We start from the raw sequence: 20,031 nt of genomic DNA, 5'->3' as shown, positions 1-20,031 counted from the left end.
GGAAGTGGTTTCATGTTTTACAGCCTTGAAATATTTTTCTATTCCATATTATAAAAACAATCCCTTACACAGTGCTAAAGTTTTTTGTAACATTTTATATTGGCCAGTAGTCCAACTGACTCTAAATTTTATATGCTGCTTTTCCTAGCCTGCAAGCTCTTTGAAGGGAAAGCACTAAAAAAAAATTCCTTGTGCTGCATGTGCTCAGTATTACTTGATTCCTTATGCATATAATTACAGCTTCATAGATTCTATTCAGTTCAGGTAGCACAAAGATAACCAAGAACAGATTGTGACCTCTGCCTTTTTAAGATAATTTTTGAGTTATTACTGTCTGTCATTTAATATGTAGCCCCATTTCAGATTCACATTCCCTTTTTGAAATGTCATGCGTTAAGTTGTATATCTTTTTGGGCAAAAGCTATATAACTAATGTTAAAGCTTGACTTACAATTTGAATGTGTTTTTGAACAAAAAGAAATCCTACGAGGTGAATTAAGGGGGTATTACACCTTACTGTTAACTTACCTAGATTTCTTAGGAATGAATATATGAAAAATTTACCTTGGAGTCAGAGGCGACCCGAGCAGGGTGCAAGTCAGACCATGCGGTGCCTCGTCCCCGCTCCGATCTCCGGCCCTGGACCTGAAGAAGCCACTGCCGCATAGCGGCATTGGTGTCAGGGGAGGGGTAGCGACCGGCTGGATGCGGAGCTACCGCTCTGCCCAGCTTCATGCCACCACTGCTCCACCTGGCTCCACAAGGCCCAGGGCAGTCGCCCCAGTTCCCCCTTCCCTTCCCTTCCCGCCTCCCATCCCCGCTCCCCCCCTCTCCCCCCCCGATGGCCCTGCCTGGAGTACAGGGATAAGTCTTACTGTATCTTAACAGTTCTATGGTAATAGCTCATGTGCTTTTTTACCCATAGTAGGTGTAAGCTAACTTGTAGTAAGTTACTTCCTTCCTTTAAAAGCCAACCTATTTCCATTTTTAGCTTCAGCAAATCCTGGCGTAAAACTGTACATGGGCAGTTGCTATGAAGCGGCAACTGTACATTAAATCCCTGTCTCCCCTGCTTCTTCCTCCTTCCCCTCCACACTGTAAATTGTTTGTATATAAATACCATTAGTATATAAGATTGTTACATAAACTAGTTGTGTGCTCGCTCTCATACTTGCTCTCTTTTAATAGAGGAGGTTTTAGAATAAATAAATTAATTTAAACCTTAGGAAGTTACTTAGCTAAATTAAACCTGACGTTGTTCACCTGAGAGTTCTGAAGAAGCTCAGATGTGAAATTCCTAAACTGTTGCCAGTGATACCTAACCTATTATTACAAACTGCCTCTGTGCCAGCAGACTGATGGCTTGCTAACATAAAATAATACTTAGCTTCCAAAAGGGCTCCAGAAATGATCCTGGTAGCTGCAACCTAGTGAATTTTACTTTTATTTGTGGAAATTGGTAGAATCTATAATAAAAGCGAATATCAGCAGTCATATAAATATATCTTGGAAAAGAGTCAGGATGGTTTTTGTGAAGGGAAATAATTCCTCACCAATCTTCTGGAGTTCTTTTGAAAGTGTTAATAAGCATGTGGAGAAGGGAGATCCAGTTGATACATTTTTGGATTTCCAAAAAGCTTTTGACAAACCCCTTCACCTGTGTGTCAAAAAAAAAAAAAAAAAAAGACAAAAACCCCCCCTACGCTGTCATGAGATTGGAGGGAAGATCCTTTCATGGATCAAAAGCTGGTTAAAAGATAAGAAACAAAGCATAGGAGAAAGGTCAGTAGTGGAGTACTCCAAGGATCTGTGCTGGGCCCAGTCTTAGTCAACATTTTTATAAATTCACCTGGAACAGGGAGTTCACAGTAAAATTTGTAGCTGATACTATATTATTCCAGGTAGTCAGATCCCAAGCTCATGGTCAGGAGTTGCAGAAAAATCTCTCTAAGTTAAGTGAGTGGGCAAAATAGTGGCATGTTAACTTCATTGTTGATAATGTCAACTGTACATACATAGTGTTGGGCTCTGAACTAGCTGTTATGACATAGGAAGCAGACCTTGGAGTCACTGTAGACAGTTCTCTGAAAATACAAGCATGTAGCAACCAAAAAAGCTAATAAAATACTGGGTATCATTAAGAAGGGAATTAAAAACAAAAGGGAAAATATGCTACTGTAAAATCCATGGTACAACCATATCTTGAATGCTGTGTGCAATTCTGGTCTCCCCTTCTCAGAAAGAATGTATTGGAATTAGAAAAGGTATAGAGAAGGGCAAAGATGATAAGGGTTATGGAACAGCTGCCATCCCACAAGGTACTGAAAAGGCAACGACTCTTCAGTTTGGCATGGAAAGCTAAGGGAGGATACAAGGTCTGTTCAACAAGTATCTGAGCATGTATTTGTGGTACAAGGTATTGGGTGGGGGGCATGGCTTTGCTGAATATTTTCCCCAGTTGTTTGTGGCCAGCAGTTGAAGTAAGATCGTTTGTGTCCCCTTTTGTTATGTCAGTGTGTCCAGAACAATGCATGTGCGTTAAATGTTGCATGAAAATTGGGAAAATGGCAAGTGAAACATTAGAATTACTTACTTAAAATAGCATTTGGTAATGACACTATGAGCCATGCAAGAGTTTTTGAATGGTATCAGTTGAAAGTGATGAGCATTCTGGACACTGTTCAACATCACAAAATGATGAAAATGTGGCAGTGGTTTGCAGTTTGGTTCGAAATGATAGGTGATTGACTGTCCGAGAGATAGCAGAAGAAGTTGTATTTCTGTTGGTTTGCGTCATTCAAGTCTAACTGGCGATTTGGGAATGAAACAACCAGAGAAGTGGGTGTCTGACTCTTGGATGCTTCACCATGACAACATGCCTGCCCACTCAGCACAGCTTGTGAAGCAATTTTTAGCCAAATTTTAGCCAAACACCGTTATCCTATAAGTGTTGCAGCCTCCATATTCACCTGATATGGCCCCATGCAAATTTTTTCTCTTCCTTCAACTAAAGAAAACCTTGAAAGGAAGAAGACTTTGTGATGTAGAAACCATAAAACAACATGCCACTGAGCAGCTTTTAGTAGTTCTACAAATTTGCTTATCAGAGGTGTTTTCAACAATGGCAGAAATGCTGGAAGAAGCATGTGGCTGCAGAAGGAGCATACTTCAAAGGAGATTATGCTAAATCCCCTGTAAATTAAATATTTTGTTTCTTACAGCATCAGTTTCAATACTTTCTGAACAGCCCTCGTATGCGAGGTCTATAAAATGGTGAAGGGTGAGAATAAAGTGAATAGGGAATGGTTATTCACCAAATCCCAGAACATGGGAACAAGTGGGTATCCATTGAAATTAATAGGAGGCAAGTGTAAAAGAAGAAATACTTTTTTTTTACCCAGCTCACAGTTCACCTATTGAACTGGCTGCTGCTGGAGGTTGTAGAGACAGACAGTATAGCCAGGTTCAAAAAAGGATTAGACAGATTCTTAGAGAACAGGTCTTTTGAGAACTGTTAAATAGATCAGTCAGGAATGTATCATCTTACATCCTTAAACCAGTGCTGATTGATGCCAGGGAGCATAGGATGGGGATCCAATACATTAAACATGTCCTGTATGCTCAACCCTTTGAGCCCCATGGGCTAGATGAGTGGTGTGGAGCCATTCTGCAAGCTGGATCCTTCAAAGGGTCGGAGCCTGTGCTGTTCTGACCCAGCCCCATGCATCTGGATTGGGCCCCTTGTTGCCCCAGGCCCATGCACTTTATAGCATGGCCCTTCACACTAGCTGGCCCACCAGGGTCCCTGTGGGTCTTGAAATTTGGCAGCACAGGAGTGGCAAGTAACACTGCTACTGCTTCTTGTTCATCCAACAGGATGGGTCTGGCTTGTAGGCTGGGGGTTGAGCACCGCTGCTGTAAAGCATCTGCTCCTTGCCACTGTCAATGACAGGATCCTGGGCTAGATGAACCATTGATCTGGCACAGTATGGTACTTCTTAACAAGAAACTAGGCTTAAGTCAGAGATGTGCCTTGAAACATTTAAGAAAAAATAAGTAAAAAATCAAAGTCTTTGAGTGGTGGTTTCCCAAATATATATATTTTTCCACCTGAAATCTCTCTTAACTTTATTAACAGAGCTCCAACATGTTTGATAAAATGGTTTTGTTTTCCTGATATGTCCATCTTAAATGTTTAGTTTCCATAGGAATCTTGTCTTCTAAAACTGGTATTTTTATATTCTTACTCCCTACTAATCTATTCTTTTCTCTATCATTTAAAAATATGTTAATGGTTGTTCATTCTACTTTGCATTTTCATGTTCTTAGGGGAAATGCTTTTCTTAGAAAACTGAGTTGCTAGCAGCTAAAATCAGATGATTTTGTCTTGCCCAGTATTTTGCTCTGCTAGTAATATTGTTAAAAGGTTGACAGACTTCAGCTGGGAATCATTAGTTCATATAAATTGAAAGTACCAAATGGTTCTTGAAGCTTTTTGTCTGCTTTTGTCCTTTAGTTCTCAATGACATTACTTACCATTGCATAGTTGATTCTCTACTCTGTTTAATTGAATAGGCAAGAGGTAAAGGACAGTGTGGTTTTAAAATATGTACTTAGAATAAGAGCAGTTTTAAGTGTTATGCTTGTCCATTAATCCCTTAAAACTACCATCCAGGTTTCTCTTGGTTAGTCTCCAGCACTCTCTCTCCTTGACTATTCAGGCTAATTTATCAGGGAGACTCTCGCTCTCTCGCTTTCTCGCTCTCTCTCCTACTTTAAGATCGAAACGTCTGCAATTTTAGCCAGAACAATATAGCTCAAGAAAGTAAGGGGTTATAAAGGATAAGTTGACCCAACTTCATTATTTTTTCCCCTGCCAGGTTATAAATAATGCTTGTGCTACTCAAGCCATAGTAAGTGTGCTATTAAACTGTACCCATCAAGATATCCATCTGGGAGAGACACTATCAGAATTTAAAGAATTTTCACAAAGTTTTGATGCAGCGGTAAGTAAAATTAATTTTTGGATTTCCACTATTCTGACTTGAATGTTTGACTTATATTTTTATTTTTTATTACTTTTATGTTAAAGATGAAGGGTTTGGCACTAAGCAACTCTGAAGTGATTCGGCAGGTTCACAACAGTTTTGCCAGGTAGTAATTAAAAAAAACCCACATTAATAATTTCTGGATTTTGTGCGCACTTTTTTCAGCTTTGTCTTTTACTTGTGTTTACAGACAACAGATGTTTGAATTCGATGCAAAGGCTTCAGCAAAAGAAGAAGATGCATTTCACTTCGTAAGCTATGTTCCTGTTAATGGAAGGTTGTATGAGCTAGATGGACTTAGGGAAGGGCCAATTGATTTAGGTAATGTTTTATTTCACTGAACCTAATTTACATATCTGACCAACTTGTAATTTAGCACTACTTTTATGGTAATAAATTTGTTATCCAACTAGTGACCATAAAAAATTATCTTGTCTGCAAGAGAGAGCATATAATTCTTGTTAATACTTTTTGATATTTTAGTTAATTTCTAAGGTACCACATTGCTGTGCCTTCTATCTAGATACATTTGCAGTCTTGTACTTCGGTTTTATCTTTAATCTTAAATCTCAGTGTTTTCTAATAATATTTCGTTCAGGCTTCCAGGGATCCTTAATGAGAGAGACGGACGACATGATAAAATAAACAGATTATCAGCATATCCCAAAACTTTGGGGAGGCTATTTAAATTTTCCTCTCTTAAGAATGATCTCCCAACTTTTCCATAGTCATAGTACTTTTTTCCAGGGATACTGCATCTCCCTGCCCTAATCCCATATTGACAATGAGTGGGGCATTTCATTCCCTTTTCTTATATTGTTTTGAATCACAAACTGCAGTAGTCAGCCTAATAATTTTATCAAGGATTCCAAGTTTTTCTGGGTCATAAGTTATCCTATCATTTGTTTTCTTAAGATGCATAAAATATATGCATGCATTCTTATCACATTTGCATCTTCTTTTTTTCCAGCTGGTTCACAGATTAGTAATTTATGGTAGTAGTTTATATTTAGTAATTGTCTTCCCACAGAGGAAACTGAAGGAGAATGTCAGTATAGCTCCTGGAAAAATAATTCTTTGTGGACCAAATATTTTAGGGCTTAGGGCTGGAAATATTTAGAAGCTTAGGGCTGGAAGGGACCTCATGAGATCATTGGGTTCATCCTGTTAAGAAATTTAAAATATTTGGTCCACAAAGAATTATTTTTTCAGGAGCTGCACTGACATTCTCCTTCAGTTTCCTCTGTGGGAGGACAATTACTAAATATAAAGTATCAAAAAATAAGTTCTTGATTTCCATTTTGGCCCTGGATGGATCTACTCTTTGAAACACGCCAGTTACCTTTGAAGTGCTCCAAATAGTGAGCGTGTAGACATACATGGCTGAAGTGCTTCAAAAATGCTTTTAAAAAAAGGAGAAACATTTTTGAAGTGCTTCCTGAGTATTTGTATGCTTCAGCTCTCCTTCAGCATCCCTAAGGGCACCTATACAGCAGCGCAGAGGCTGCTCTGACATTGGAATTTCAGTGTGTCAGAGCAGACTCAATTAATCTTGCAAAGTGTGGCAATTGCTGCACTTCAGCAGCCTCCTGTGTCTTGTGTATCAGCATCCCCATGCTTAAAAATGGCAGTGGAGGCACCTGAGCTAAAAGCTTGTTGAACAAGCTTTAGTTCAAGCACCCCCAGTACCATTTTCAAGTGCGGGGACGCTGATACAGAAGATGTGGAGGCGCTTTAATTAGAGTGGCTCTTGGAGCTACTCTAATTAAACTGCTGCCCCTGACACCCCTGGAGCATGTGTAAAAGTGCCCTAAGTGTTCTGTTTCCTCCCTGCCCTCCCCCCACCTCCCTCCTTTCCTCTCTGACTAGGAGAGTTGCGAGTGAGTATGGTGGATAGCCAGTGAGCATTTTCATGTGCACTTGAGAACCTCTAGAGATCAAGAGAGGCTCCTGGTTTCTCTCATCTCATGTGATCCCTTAAATTTTATTAAGGCAGAAGAGTGAAATATTAAACTTCCAGTAAAAGCAGACGTTTTATTCTGAAGGATCCGTAAGTTCATATATAATTTTTTTTTTTTTTTTTAAACAAAACTTACAAACATGACTCTACAAACATCTATGAATCTATGACTCCTTCATTTTGCAGTCAAACTTGCTCGTCTCACCTGAAGCACAGACTCCCTGTCAGCGTAAATTTCTGTTGTTGTAGATCAGTGGTGCTCAACCTTTGGATGGGCAGTGTCTAGGCTATTTATGGGCCAGAATGAACTGATGGTTCCGATCCAGCATGGAGCAGTCACCACAGGGCCGCATCCAGCTCCAACCTGGGCCTGCAGGGGAGAGCGAGATGTCGGGGCCGAGCCCTGCGAGGGAAAGGGATATGGCCCAACCTAAACGTGGCCCCATGGTGGCCATGCCCCCCAGCCTCAGTCCCACCTAGGGGGTGGGGAGCTATGGCTCAGTCCAATGGAAGAAGAGGGACATGGTTCAGCCCCACATGGGGCTGGGGGGGGGGGAAATGGGGTTTGACCAGAGCCGGCTCCAGCTCAGCCCTATGGGAAAAGGGGGCATGGCCCAGCCCCATCCTACCTAGGGAAAGGGATGTGGCCTGGCCTCATTCAGGTGTGGGAGTGGGGGGAGGGGGTGTGACCTGGCCCCAACCTGCTGCAAGGGACTCAGGGTTTGAGAATTTGGCAGTGGGGGAGTGTGACTGTATTGATTGCCACCACTTCCCTTGCTGCCAAATGTCCTGGTCCATGGGGAACCCTGTGGGCTGCATGTGTATGCCGCATTTGACCCATGGACCAGGGGTTGAGTACCTCTGTCATAGATCAAACTACAGAGTCCAGGTGTATACATGTAATACATGTAATAGTTGTTCAGCTTATCTCAATAGCAAAGGAGTACACTGTCTAGCCTCATAGGACAGGATGCAAAGAATGATGTATGCCAGGGGTCGGCAGCCCTCAGGCTAGATCCAGTCCATGGCTTAAAGGTTGGCAGCCCCTGAAAAGATGAGTGGGATTTAGATACCAAAATTGAATTGCTATAGTTAAAACTTGATTCAGCTGCAGAACAAAAAGAAAACTCAAGGTGTAATTAATGACTTCAATAGAACAAGATTTTTATTTAATCTACTCTTTGGGAGAAATTGGTGCTGATTCAAAGGAGAGTGCCACTTAACTAGTATTTCATTCCCTTCTTATACTCTGGAGGCATTTTTAAATCACAAAGATTAGGATAGAGCTTGTGCCTTCAAACCTGCAACTGACTTTTTCTGACTTTTCATGAGATATTTAACTTCTCTGCCATGTTTTCTGCCTCTTTGAGATGAAGAAAAGGCCTAGCTCACATGGATAAATATAATGTCCACATATTATATCATCTTCAAAGCACGTTGAAAATATTGTTTTGTTCAAACATAACAATTGAAAAGTAGGAAACATTATTTTAATTTCACAAGGGCTTGCAGAGTCAGAATTACTGAGGAGAAATTGCTAGATAAATTTCTGTGTGCTTATTTTTGATTACTTTTCCCCATTTGTAAAACCAGATCTATACCTCACATGCAAAAAGACTCATGCTTTTTTAGTGTTAGAACTTTTTCTCCCCTTTTAAAAATCTTCTCCAGCTCAGTTGCATTCCCCAATACAATGTAAAAATATTACTCAAAGCTTTAAAAATTAATAACAAGTACCAATATGTATCTTCCTATATTTAAAAAGAGGTAGACCTTTTTATCTGTCTCTAAAAATGTCACTTTGAACAGTTGAGCTTTGTTATTCTCCAGAAAAATATATTCTGGTACTACCTGTGGGGGGATATCTTAGGGGCCTGAATAACTTGAAATAGTATTACATTTTGTGGTGATGCTGATTTTTGCCTTTTCATATATTTTACCTAGGTGCATGCAATCAAGATGACTGGATCAGTGCTGTAAGACCTGTCATAGAGAAACGAATACAAAAGTAAGCAATCATGACTTTAAAACACACACACACACACACACACACACACAAAACTAGCTTTCTAATTGTAAAGACACTATTGTCATTTTTTGTGTTACATTTGTATGCCCATCAATTTTCTTAATTTCAACTCTTGACCACAAATAACATCTTCAGAAATGTTGGTAGAAGTTATTAGTAGAAACTGTGTTGGCCATGTTAGTTATGGGGTTGTTCCAAAAGGAGTCTTCACCTCTAAAACACTTCTATTTGGAAAAGCAGTTGCCTAACGGCTAAATTGTATAAGTAAATAAATTAATATATAATCCCATTTGAGAAAATAAACTTTGGCACAAATGCTGACAAAAGGTAATGTTGGGCTATTTGCCATTTTTGCATTTGTGTATCTCGGCATAATAATCTATTATGTGATTTAAGTGGTGAGATCTTTGATGAAGGGAACTTGGTTGGGTGGGAGGGGACAGATGAGTAATATTTCTGAGGTTTGTAAATCTGTAATTTTGAAATGCATATTCTCCTTTTAGATATAGTGAAGGTGAGATAAGGTTTAACCTAATGGCCATTGTGTCGGACAGAAAAATGATATATGAACAGAAGATAGCAGAATTACAGCGGCAACTTGCAGAGGTAGGCCATGGTAGTTAAATTAATACATTAGTTACAAATATTGCAAAGACTGGTGATGCTGTGGAACTTCCTAAATAGGTTAGTGTTTATCTTACCACTACCCATTTATATTCCAAATCCTGCCAATCATTTCTCTTTCCCTGTCTCCCTCCACCCCTTCCTGAAAGCACTTCCCCAATTGGAGTGACTCTAAAAAGCAAAAGTGCAAGAGAGAATGTTTACATCTACACAAAACAATATAGTCCCATGTATTGGTACCCAAAATAGCTCTGAACAAACTAGCTCAGATACTGGAAGCACTATGGCTGCATTAGTACAGCACTCCAATCCAACTAATTTATGTGGCTAATGCAGTCATCAGAGCTGTCCCTAGGGGTGTGCAGGGCCTGGGGGATATCAGCCCATGTGGGGCTGAGGGGTGGAGAGTGGCCGGAGCAGGGGCAGGGGTGGCAAGGGGAGGGGGGGTGGCAGGCCCTGTATGGCACAATCCAGGGGGCCCAGGGCAGTTGCCTCGATTCGTACCCCACCCTCCCTGGGATGGCCCTGGCAACTGTACTGCTTCTGATATGCAAGCTAGGTCTAAATGGCTTTGCACTATGCTGTGTTGTTGATTTTATATGGTATGCCTAGAGACTTTATTTATTCAGTTTACAAGCCACCCTTCCCAACAAGGCTTAGGATGACTTAACAAGAGAAACAGAATACTTGTTTTTATAAGACAACAACAGAACAACTAAAAGGGGAATTAATGGACAGCATTGGACAGATACACCCCCTCCCTGAACAATATCTGTCTCTATCTAGCTTTTTTTGCTAAATGCCTGCCCAAATAAGGTCTTAAAGTGCTTCTGGAAGTTGTCCAGGCTTGGGCTCTGGTGGGCTTCAAGAGGGAGGAACTGGGGAGCAACTAGTGAGAATGGCCTTCTACATATTTTCAGCAAGGGGACCTGATCTGAACGATGGAATTTGTGAAGGCCCAAGTGCAGCAGAGGACCCAGGTTGTGAACTTGTGTGCAAGGGGAGGCTGAACCCCATCAGTGATGGTTGTTCTGGCTCTTCCTCTCCCTACCCTCTCCTGAGGTCAAGCCCACCACTATTGCTTCTGTCTCGGCTAGGTGCAGTTTCAGTTGGTTTATCTGCATCCAGTCCCCAGCTGCAACCAGGAGGCATACATTTCTAACATATCTTTCTTGTCTTTGGTTACTTCTGTTTATCATTAAAACTGCATCAAAACTGAAAAAGCAAGTAAGGCAGGGCTTTCCAACTGGCAGGTCATATGCAGCCTGTGAAGAGTTAACACCCAGTCCATGAGCTCCCACTTGACCACTGCTCCTGCTGTCACTATGGTCTCTCCAGGCTCCCTTTGTGCTCCAGGTTCTGCTTCCTGTCTTGCCCTTAGAGATGGGGCAGCATGGCCTGCAGGGGCCCAGAGAGGGAGAGAGGAAGAGGGCCAGCACAGTATTTGGCCCCCCGGTCACTCAGAAGTTGTACAGCCGTGAATCAAGCCAGAAACTTCAGGAGAGTCTAAAAAATCCTAACCTCATCTGTGGCATATTTGACCTTTTTGTTGAAGGAGGAGCCCATGGATACAGACCAGAGTAGTAATATGCTGAGTTCTATTCAGTCAGAAGTTGCAAAATACCAGATGCTAATTGATGAAGAGAACCAAAAATTAAAAAGATACAAGGTATGTGGAGTTTTTTTCTTCTCAGATTACTGTTAGAAGGATCATAATAAAAAGTCAGTATGATGTGTGGTTTTCACATTAGAGCTGGAGAATTTAGAAGAGTTTTAGCCAGTTCCAGTCTTTCTTGCCATCTACAGGATACTCTCTTTCTCCAGGGAATACTTGGAAAACTAAAGGATAAATTAAGTAACAACTTTGCTTTTGTTTTTAAATCTTTAATCTTTGTGAAGTACAAAATGGAGGATAATGATGATTATTTGTTTTAAATAATGAGGTGTACCGTCAAAGGTGACATTTGAATAGAAAACTTTTGTAATGGTTCTGCATAGAATACAGTCACTTTTTTTGGATTTCTTCATTTAAACCTTTTCTACCTAGCAGGTTTTGCAACACAGCATTTCCATTAATGTCTGAAATTTTAATTTTCAGATTGAAAATATTAGAAGAAAACATAATTACTTGCCTTTCATCATGGAATTGTTAAAGACTTTAGCAGAACACCAACAGTTAATACCACTAGTAGAAAAGGTGAGGGTTTTCATAATTCTTTTTAAGAAATAATTCTGCATGCATAGTTTCTTATACTTGCTGTTTGAATAGACATATAGCTACATTTTTAAATTAGATAAATTAAATTAGAATCGCAAGCAAAAGGCATTTTTATTTGCTTAAAATGCTACATACAGTTAAATTGCTGGCTAATTATGGAATTTCTTTACCTCTAGTTGTAATTACACATATAGGAGGTAGACACTAATGTACTGAGGCCCCAGGCATCTTCTGCCAGAATGTCTTAGCCATGCACATTAATCCTGAGACATTAATGTGTCAAGTCTGAGGGAAAAGAATAGGAAAGGCTAAATTTGTCATATGACTAACTCTGACACATAATCCATTTTTTCCTGAAAAGTACTTAAAATTTCTTATATCAATAATGTGTATTGGCAGCCCTGTTATGTGCTGTCAGAAGTGTCTGATGAAGTTTGAGTAGGACTTTTACATTCCCAACATTCTAAAAGTTATGTATTCAAGGCTTATAACTTTGATTTAGCAGATCTGAAAATCGGATTCAGATTGCTATGCCCAGTTGTTAGGTCTAGCTGAGAACACTAGGTGGCAATGCATACACAGAAGAATTTATACAGTACAGCATGCAGTAGATTTCTGCTCCTTTCATTTGCTGTTTCCTGCTTCTACATCTGCCAGTTCATTGTTTTTTCCTACTTCCAGCTGTTGACCCAGCTATTGACCCTAATTCATTGTTGAGGTTTAAATTGAAGCATGTTCAAGCAAAGTATGTAACATGGCCATTGTCACCCTGGGAGGAATATAAAACCGCTAAAGCAGTGGCCTGATTGGGATTCTTATTACATTATGGGTTAGCATGTAGGAACCCATAGTATGGTAAAATGAGACAATGTCCAGCTTGCTATTCTTTACTGTTGGGTTAAACTTTACAGAACTGTAGAGCATACCAGTTTCCTGCGTTACGTCCTTTAGAGGAAACTTGTTATACCCATTCAACAACGTGGGCTATTTTTTATCATACCTTTTATACAGGGCAGTTCGTCGTCAGCCCGCCGCCCCCCCCCCATGTTGAACCCTAAACCTTTGGGCTTCAGGTTCTGTTTTTCTTGCAGCTGCCTGATCCAATACCAAATGAGTATAGCAGATGACCTTGCTTGGGTGAGAGTCTTATAGCTAATGGATGCATAGTGTGTCAGTCTTCTCTTGAAGAACTCAAGTTCTGGGATTTAGGCTCTTCTTCCTGGAGCAATCAGGGAAAGTACTTCAAACCCAGATGAAATGATTATCAAAATCCAACAAGTATTGAAGGAAACATCAATGGACACAGCTTTCAGCAGATGCACAGCACAAGATTGGGGCCTAGAGTAAAGACATGGCACCAAAGCCAACATGGACCATAGTATGATACTAGTATATATATGATATGGGGAAAATCTAGACTTGCGTTAGCAACCACCATGATTCTAAGAGTACCCTGTGTACTGGTACTGCCTTTAGAAGGAATCAGTCCCTCATTAGGATGATTCCTTCTAAAGGAAGGATATGTGTTCTTTTCTTACTTGAGACCTCTTGGCTGACATTAACAAGTGATGCCATAGAAAGATCAGGCAGTTCTCTTTTTATAAGGCCCCATCACAATTTCACTGCCACTGACCTAATTAATGTAAGATAGCCTAGCCATATCTCCTGTCATATGCTGCCATGGTATTTTTGAGTTTACTGGGGAGTAGTCCATGCGAGCCAATTCCCATACTGTCCCAGCAACTGAACTTGCTCTTCACTGTTAATTTTTGCCAGATAACTATTATCAGGTAAATCAGAATTTTGGCAGCCACATTGCAGTCTTCCTTGCTTCCCAAAGGTTTCTTATCTTTTTCACCAGAGGAAATAGTAACCCTAGAACTGGTATCAGTGCAAGACAATAGTAACTTGCAATAGTAAGATCTTCCACAATCTGCTTATAAGAATGGATTTTAAATTGTCTAGAAATAAAATTTTGTTTTTTAGAAGTAGTCTGAGAAGTCTGGTATACTAATGTTGATCAGGATTGCCCTCATAGCAAGTGAAGGGTTACCAAGCCTGCTAAAGTCTTGTAGCAGATATCTGTTGTCCGCCATTCTATAGTTAAAAGGATGGAAGAGCACAACTAAGTCATGCAGATTGCTTTCCGAGTGGCTGTTGGATGCTTTAGGCAGGTGTGTGGCTATAACAATATGACAACATAAAGAGCTCACCTTTGATTGCCTGCCGTCACCCTTTCATCTGCAAACCCTTTCATGCACCATTTACAGTCAGTCTGGAGTTCCTGTCCCCAATTTTATCTTAGACCATTTCCAATCTGCTCTTGGTTCCTTGTGTTCCTCAGAATCATCTTTTGCAAAAAGTTTCCAATGACGCATGGATCCACTTATGAATGTTTACCCAAAGGATTACGATTTTCAGATGGGCAATAAGCAACATGAGAAGATAAATTCCAAAGCAATAAAAAAATCTGTTAGGCACATTGTCTAAGTTGGTGAAATGAGAACAGAAATACAAATATCTAAGATTATATCTTTCCTTGAAAAGTAAATGGGTCACTTAATGTCCTTTTTGGTCAATAAATTTAAGCTCCAACATTGGTTTTTTTTAAAGCCTTGTATCTGCTTTTGAGTAGTATTAGGGCATTCAAGCATCCAAATCTTGTTTTAAAAGTTCTGGCATGACGTATAGTGGATATTATATTGTATGATTTGTGAACTTATTTTGAGTTACAGAAAAATATAGGATGTATTGTTACTCTTCTGCACTTTAATTTGGTTTCCATCTTTGCCTTCTAGGCAAAAGAAAAACAGAATGCCAAGAAAGTTCAGGAGGCCAAGTGAAGATAATTTTGGAAAAATACATAAAACAATGTGCTTATACTGTTTTCAGGACAACAAATAAGACTGCGAGGCTTTTCATAAACTTCAGATATGTCCAACGCACGTTTGACAGTTGTAACAGTTTGTCTTGTACTGTATTCATGGGTCTATAAATACTTCTTCCCTTGCATCATGTGCATGTGTATCTACTAAATAATGTCTATATTCTCTTGATCAAACTTCATTATTTGACAGTTGCATCTGATTTCTCATGGCTTCTTGGGAAATAGAACTGCCAGTGTTATAGACCTAAAAATGTGCAAAATAATGTATTCATACCTTCTAATTTTTTTTTTAACAAAATATTTTCAATATCTTGTCCCATGGTAAGGATTTGGATATATAATGATACAGAGAGTGTCAGCAATTCAAAATAACGGTTGAGCTTTCTCTGCTCATCACCACTAACAGTTATAATAGTCTCTGTCTGTTCAGTGACTTCCCTTGTGTTTTTGGTTTTTATGAACATTGTCTGATTTTTTTTCTTTTTTTATAGAGTTGAAAAGTATGAATTAAGCTATGGAAACATTTGCAAAGACCAATGTATAATCTCAAAAGATCTGCATTGCTTTAGTAGAAAAGATAATAAATATTCCCATTTTTATTTTGGCAAACTTTCTTCAGGTTGTGTTTTGCAGCTTTATTATAGGACAGTGTGACAACTTTTGGCATAGGAAGTATTGGCTGCTTGAATGGAGCATTGCAAGTTTGATGTAATGAAGTTCACAGTTTTTTTGAAGAGGCATTACAAATATTATTTATTTAATAGTCTGTTAATTTTAACTTTTTCAACCTATACTTTGACAGACTTTTTCCCCCTCAAAAACAAAATTCATCAAAGACTTGAAAATACCAGATTTTTTTTAATGGCAGACACAAATCTTGGGAAGCAGATTTAAGAGCAGGTTAAACAGACACTTGACTCGGGTAATTTTTGTTAGGGATAATCTTGCCTTGAGTAGGAGAACAAATTAGATCAGTGATTCTCAACCATGGCACCTTGAGGTGCCTTGATACCCTTTGAAGGATGCCATGGGGTACCACACAGTGTTAGCATTGTTTAGGTGTGTGAAAATTCATAAAATTAAAACCAGAGACTTAAAATAAGAATCCACAGAGTTAAAATATGCTGACCTGCTGTGGTCTACCTTCCAACAGAAGAATTCCTCTATTTTTTTTCTGTAGTCAAAAATGGAGTGAAAACTTAAGAGCTGGCATTTTCAAGGCTAGTAAAGGGTGTCTTGAGTCTAAAAAGTTTGAGATCCACTGGACTAGATAGATCTGAAACTTGACACTCCTGAAGTCCCTTCCAGCCCAAATATTCTGTCTGAGAAAAATAGCCATCAGCTTGTTGTTCATACTGAAATTATTGTCTTTGTTAGTAAAATGACAGGTCTGCTCAAAATGGCTTAAGGTGTTTATACTACAGTAAAATCCTTGTTACCCGGCATTTAAATAACCAGAATACTTCACTAACTGGAATTTCTGTCCGGCCAGATGCAGGGAGGGGGTGGGGGAAAGCTCGCACATTGTCACTGCTGGTGCCACACCTCACTCTGTGCTGCTGTCGCTCCACATATGGCCTTTGCTCTCTCTTCCCCCCGCCTGCCACTGGCTGCACACTGGGGGGGGGTGTGCTCAGAAGCTCACCCGCAGCAACTGTGCTGCCACTCCGCGTGTGCTGCCTTGTGCTGCTGCTGCTCTGTCGTGCTGAATGCCGCTCCATGCTGAACCCTGCAGCTGCCACCAATCCACATGCGGCTGTTCCACGCCCCGCCCGGTGCCGCGCCCTCCCCCCCCCTTCTCTGAAAACCCTGCTTGATTATTTCAAATAATCAGAGTTTTTACATAATCAACAATCCCCTTACCCCAGGGATGTCAGATAACAGAGACTTAAGTGTATAAGGACAATGGTGATGCTATTGTTCCAAGTGAGTTAGCACTCTGAAAGAGCCTTATCCAGGTCTTCTAATTCAGTGGTTCTCAACCTTTTTTTTTTTACCAGGACTCATTTGTAAACATGGATGGCCAGTTGAGACTCAGTGGCCCTCACTCCTGACCTGCTGCCCCAGCCCCCACCCCATGTGTGGGGTAGGGCTTAAGCAGCCCCTTGCAGGCTGGAACTGATAGCCTGCAAGGGAAAAGCCATGGTTTCCCACATTTTTCTCCTTTAAAGTAGAATCAATTTTTTAAAGTTTGTTCACAATACTATCATATATTCTTGTGACCCACTTTTGGGTCATGACCCACAGGTTGAGAAACACTGTTCTAATCCACCTACCTGGCTGTAGAAGACTCTTTCTACAATATAACCTGAACGGATTTATTCAGTGTAGCCTCAGATGGTTCCTCCACTAATATAGAGATCTTGTTTATTCTTAATTGCTTCCCTCCTCTTACATATGCATATACATATGTATATTTTCACAACTTTCTAATTTTTCTTTATTAATCCTTTATGCTTATTAGGCAAGGATTTTTTTTTGTGATTATATTTTATTGGACTGTGTCATTGGGGAAGTTGTTAGACAAGCTTTTTGCCATCAAGTGCTGTTCTTTGGGTCACCTTGATGCCCAAAAACTTGTCCCACAGCTGTCCCAAGTATACAGTTGGTCAAGTAAAAGCTATAAATAAATAATCTTTGCTTGGATATTACCTGGACCATCATGGCTACAACCCTTCTTTATGTTTATTATCATTTCTTTGTTTCAGGAGAGCTGTGGGTTCAGTATTTGTTGATTTTTATATTTATTTTAATCACTCTTTTTTTTTAAATAGACAATATTGAAAATACTATAGCACTGTGATTATACTTACTAATTTTTAGTTCACTTCCTAATTAAGAAATGCATTAAAATCTGTCTAGGAAAATAAATGATTGGAAGATGAAGACAGCATGTTAAAATTATGAAAAAAAAGGTTTTATATAATTGTCTGCAAGCATATTTCTCTTGGGCTTTAAGTTCCTCTGATTTCATACATGTTGTATGTCCATTATTTGGGAATTTCTTCAAAGAAGATTTGGAAAATGCTGTGAAAGCTGGTGCTGATACACTGTTGCTGGTCTTTGCTTGTGATCCAAAACTTTGTTAGGATGGTGCTCAAGAGAAGCCAGAGATTTTATGATTCTCTATTTTGGTTTCCCTTTCCTTCTTTCTGTCTTAACAAAACTGCATTGCTACCGGTAAAGGCTACCACTATGTGTACAATCTCCACATGTTGATGTAGTAATTCTGCCTTTCCCCATGGTGAAGAGAGGCACCTGTATGGATTCTGCTCCATGAGTGAAGAGGAGTCTGTTGCCACCTACTGCACTTATGCAGAAAGCTGAAATAGTATCTGCTTCATTCTAATCCAGAGTGAAGACTGACGTAGGAGAAATAAAGTAGTATCTGTGCTCTGTGACCTATAAAATAGCCCAAATAAAACAAGGCTGTGACTGGTAGAAAAATGAGATCTAGGGCTTCAGACAAGGACATAGGGGGCAATTTACTGTGATTATTGTTTAAAAAAAATAAATCCACGTAAGCAATCAATGAGACCAATTATGACATGCATACAGTTAACCTCGCATTAGCTTTTTGCAGCATTCCCTCTAAGCTGCACGGCCATGCATATATGCTCATGCTGCGCTGCCAGGTGTGCTTGTGCGGCCGTGCACACTACACAGCTTAGAGGGAATGCTGGCTATTTGTCATCTCTGTTATTTGGGTGGAGGGGACAGTCTTTCCCACAGAAACTTCACAGGTTTCACTTCTCAGAGGCTTCAGCATTTCTTTTCAAATAGCAGCTTAGGATTCCTGTACTGACCATCCATAAAAAGCTTTGTGATACTTCATGTTCTACAGCCATATTTTGTCACCCTGCAATAAATCTCAGTTTAGAAGATAGAGAAGTAAGTTTAGTGCCCGGCCCTTGCTTCTGAAAGAGCACTGTGTAGGGTGAGGGGGAGAGGGAGAATGTTTAGAATGGTGCAAAAACATCATTTTTTTTATACTAATGAACTCTTAGTGATCTGGGAGATGAAGAGGTATGGGAATGCCATGGTCAACCTTGAAAATTCAACTGCAGCCTTTAACTGGAGTTATTAATGTTACTCCATGATGAAATTAAGGGTTTTTTTTCCTCTACTTTAATGGGTGTGCAGGGAAACACAATGAAACTATGTAACAGTTTTTAATTCTAAAGCAGTTTGCTTTACCAAAGCTTTTAAAACCTGCAAAGCCTGTTCTAAACTTTCCAAAGGTTTTTAGGACCTTTCAGTAAAGTATTGTGGGGACTTGTGTTACCTTTAATTGTAATACAAATAAGTTGCCTGCTTCTAACTACATTATATACAAGCCATAGAAAGTTCAAAGACTAAATGCTCTTTCAAAATCAAAACCCTCAAAGGTTTAATAAAAGCTGATCAATAAATAAATGTGGCCAAAAAAAAGGAAAAGAAGTTTTGTGCCTAATTCCAATTTTCCCTCTAAAATTGGAGGGTGTTTATACATGTGTTCCAGGTGTGGGTGTGCTTTAATTAAAGCACCCAGAGCATCTCATGTATCAACATCCCCATGCTTCAAAATGGCAGCAAGAGCGTTTTATCTAAAGCTCATTCGGCAAGCTTTAGATAAAGCGCCTCTGTCACTTTGAACTGCAGAGACTGCTACATGACATGCAGAGGCTGGCTGGAGTGCAATCATTGCTCCAGCAGACTTGATTAAGTAAGTCTGCTCCAACACACTAATTACAGTGTGTCAGAACAGCCTCTGCACTTGTGTACAGGCACCCAAAGAGATTAGAAGAGTTTTTTTTTCTCTCTCACCTAGGAAAATGAAAGGAGCTTCACTCTGGCTTAGAACGGCTGGTTCTGGAGCTGCACTTTCCGCTGGCATCCACATAGAATTTGTTGCAGAAACCTCTGAAACTCATTGGCTATGTTCAAAATAAGCCTCATCCATTCAATTTCTCTAAAGAAGTTTGTTCTCCTCTTAGTTTTCTTGTTCCCAAAAAGAGCACACTAATACACTGAAAAAATACTATTGCAACTTGCTAAAAGGGGGTTATTGTAGAAGATGCTTGATTAATGATCAAGCAAAATGCTTGCTATATTATGTTCATTGCATTCAGCCTGAACCTATTCTTCTCCCAAGCCACAGGTGCTGAAGATAGGAATGCCTTGATGAACTGGTGCTGGTGCAAGGGGAAAATAACAACTGTGCATCTCTGTGTGCTCCCTATCTCAAGACCACGGAGGTTTGAAGGATTTAACTTGTAATGAGTC

The 20,031-nt window shown here is 39.8% G+C and overlaps 1 protein-coding gene across 3 annotated transcripts in view; it reads left to right on the top strand.

Annotated features, from left to right (window-relative positions):
* The window catches only part of UCHL5 (ubiquitin C-terminal hydrolase L5), a 34,757-nt gene extending 19,378 nt beyond the window's left edge, over positions 1 to 15,379 (top strand). For 2 of the 3 annotated variants that reach the window (XM_059728408.1, XM_059728410.1), the window contains exons 4-11: positions 4,881 to 5,006; positions 5,093 to 5,154; positions 5,239 to 5,369; positions 8,953 to 9,016; positions 9,541 to 9,643; positions 11,217 to 11,330; positions 11,760 to 11,858; positions 14,678 to 15,379. In XM_059728408.1, coding sequence (XP_059584391.1) covers positions 4,881 to 5,006; positions 5,093 to 5,154; positions 5,239 to 5,369; positions 8,953 to 9,016; positions 9,541 to 9,643; positions 11,217 to 11,330; positions 11,760 to 11,858; positions 14,678 to 14,722 — 744 coding nt within the window. In that variant the 3' untranslated portion in view covers positions 14,723 to 15,379. The remainder of the gene's footprint in view (positions 1 to 4,880; positions 5,007 to 5,092; positions 5,155 to 5,238; positions 5,370 to 8,952; positions 9,017 to 9,540; positions 9,644 to 11,216; positions 11,331 to 11,759; positions 11,859 to 14,677) is intronic. The other variant, XM_059728409.1, reaches the window with a different exon arrangement.
* The last annotated feature ends 4,652 nt before the right edge of the window (positions 15,380 to 20,031 follow it).

The sequence above is a fragment of the Alligator mississippiensis genome, chromosome 5 (assembly GCF_030867095.1).
Source record: "Alligator mississippiensis isolate rAllMis1 chromosome 5, rAllMis1, whole genome shotgun sequence".
NCBI classification, from domain to species: domain Eukaryota; kingdom Metazoa; phylum Chordata; order Crocodylia; family Alligatoridae; genus Alligator; species Alligator mississippiensis.
Note: the sequence above shows the minus strand (reverse complement) of the source record. Positions and strands in the feature narration are given on the sequence as shown.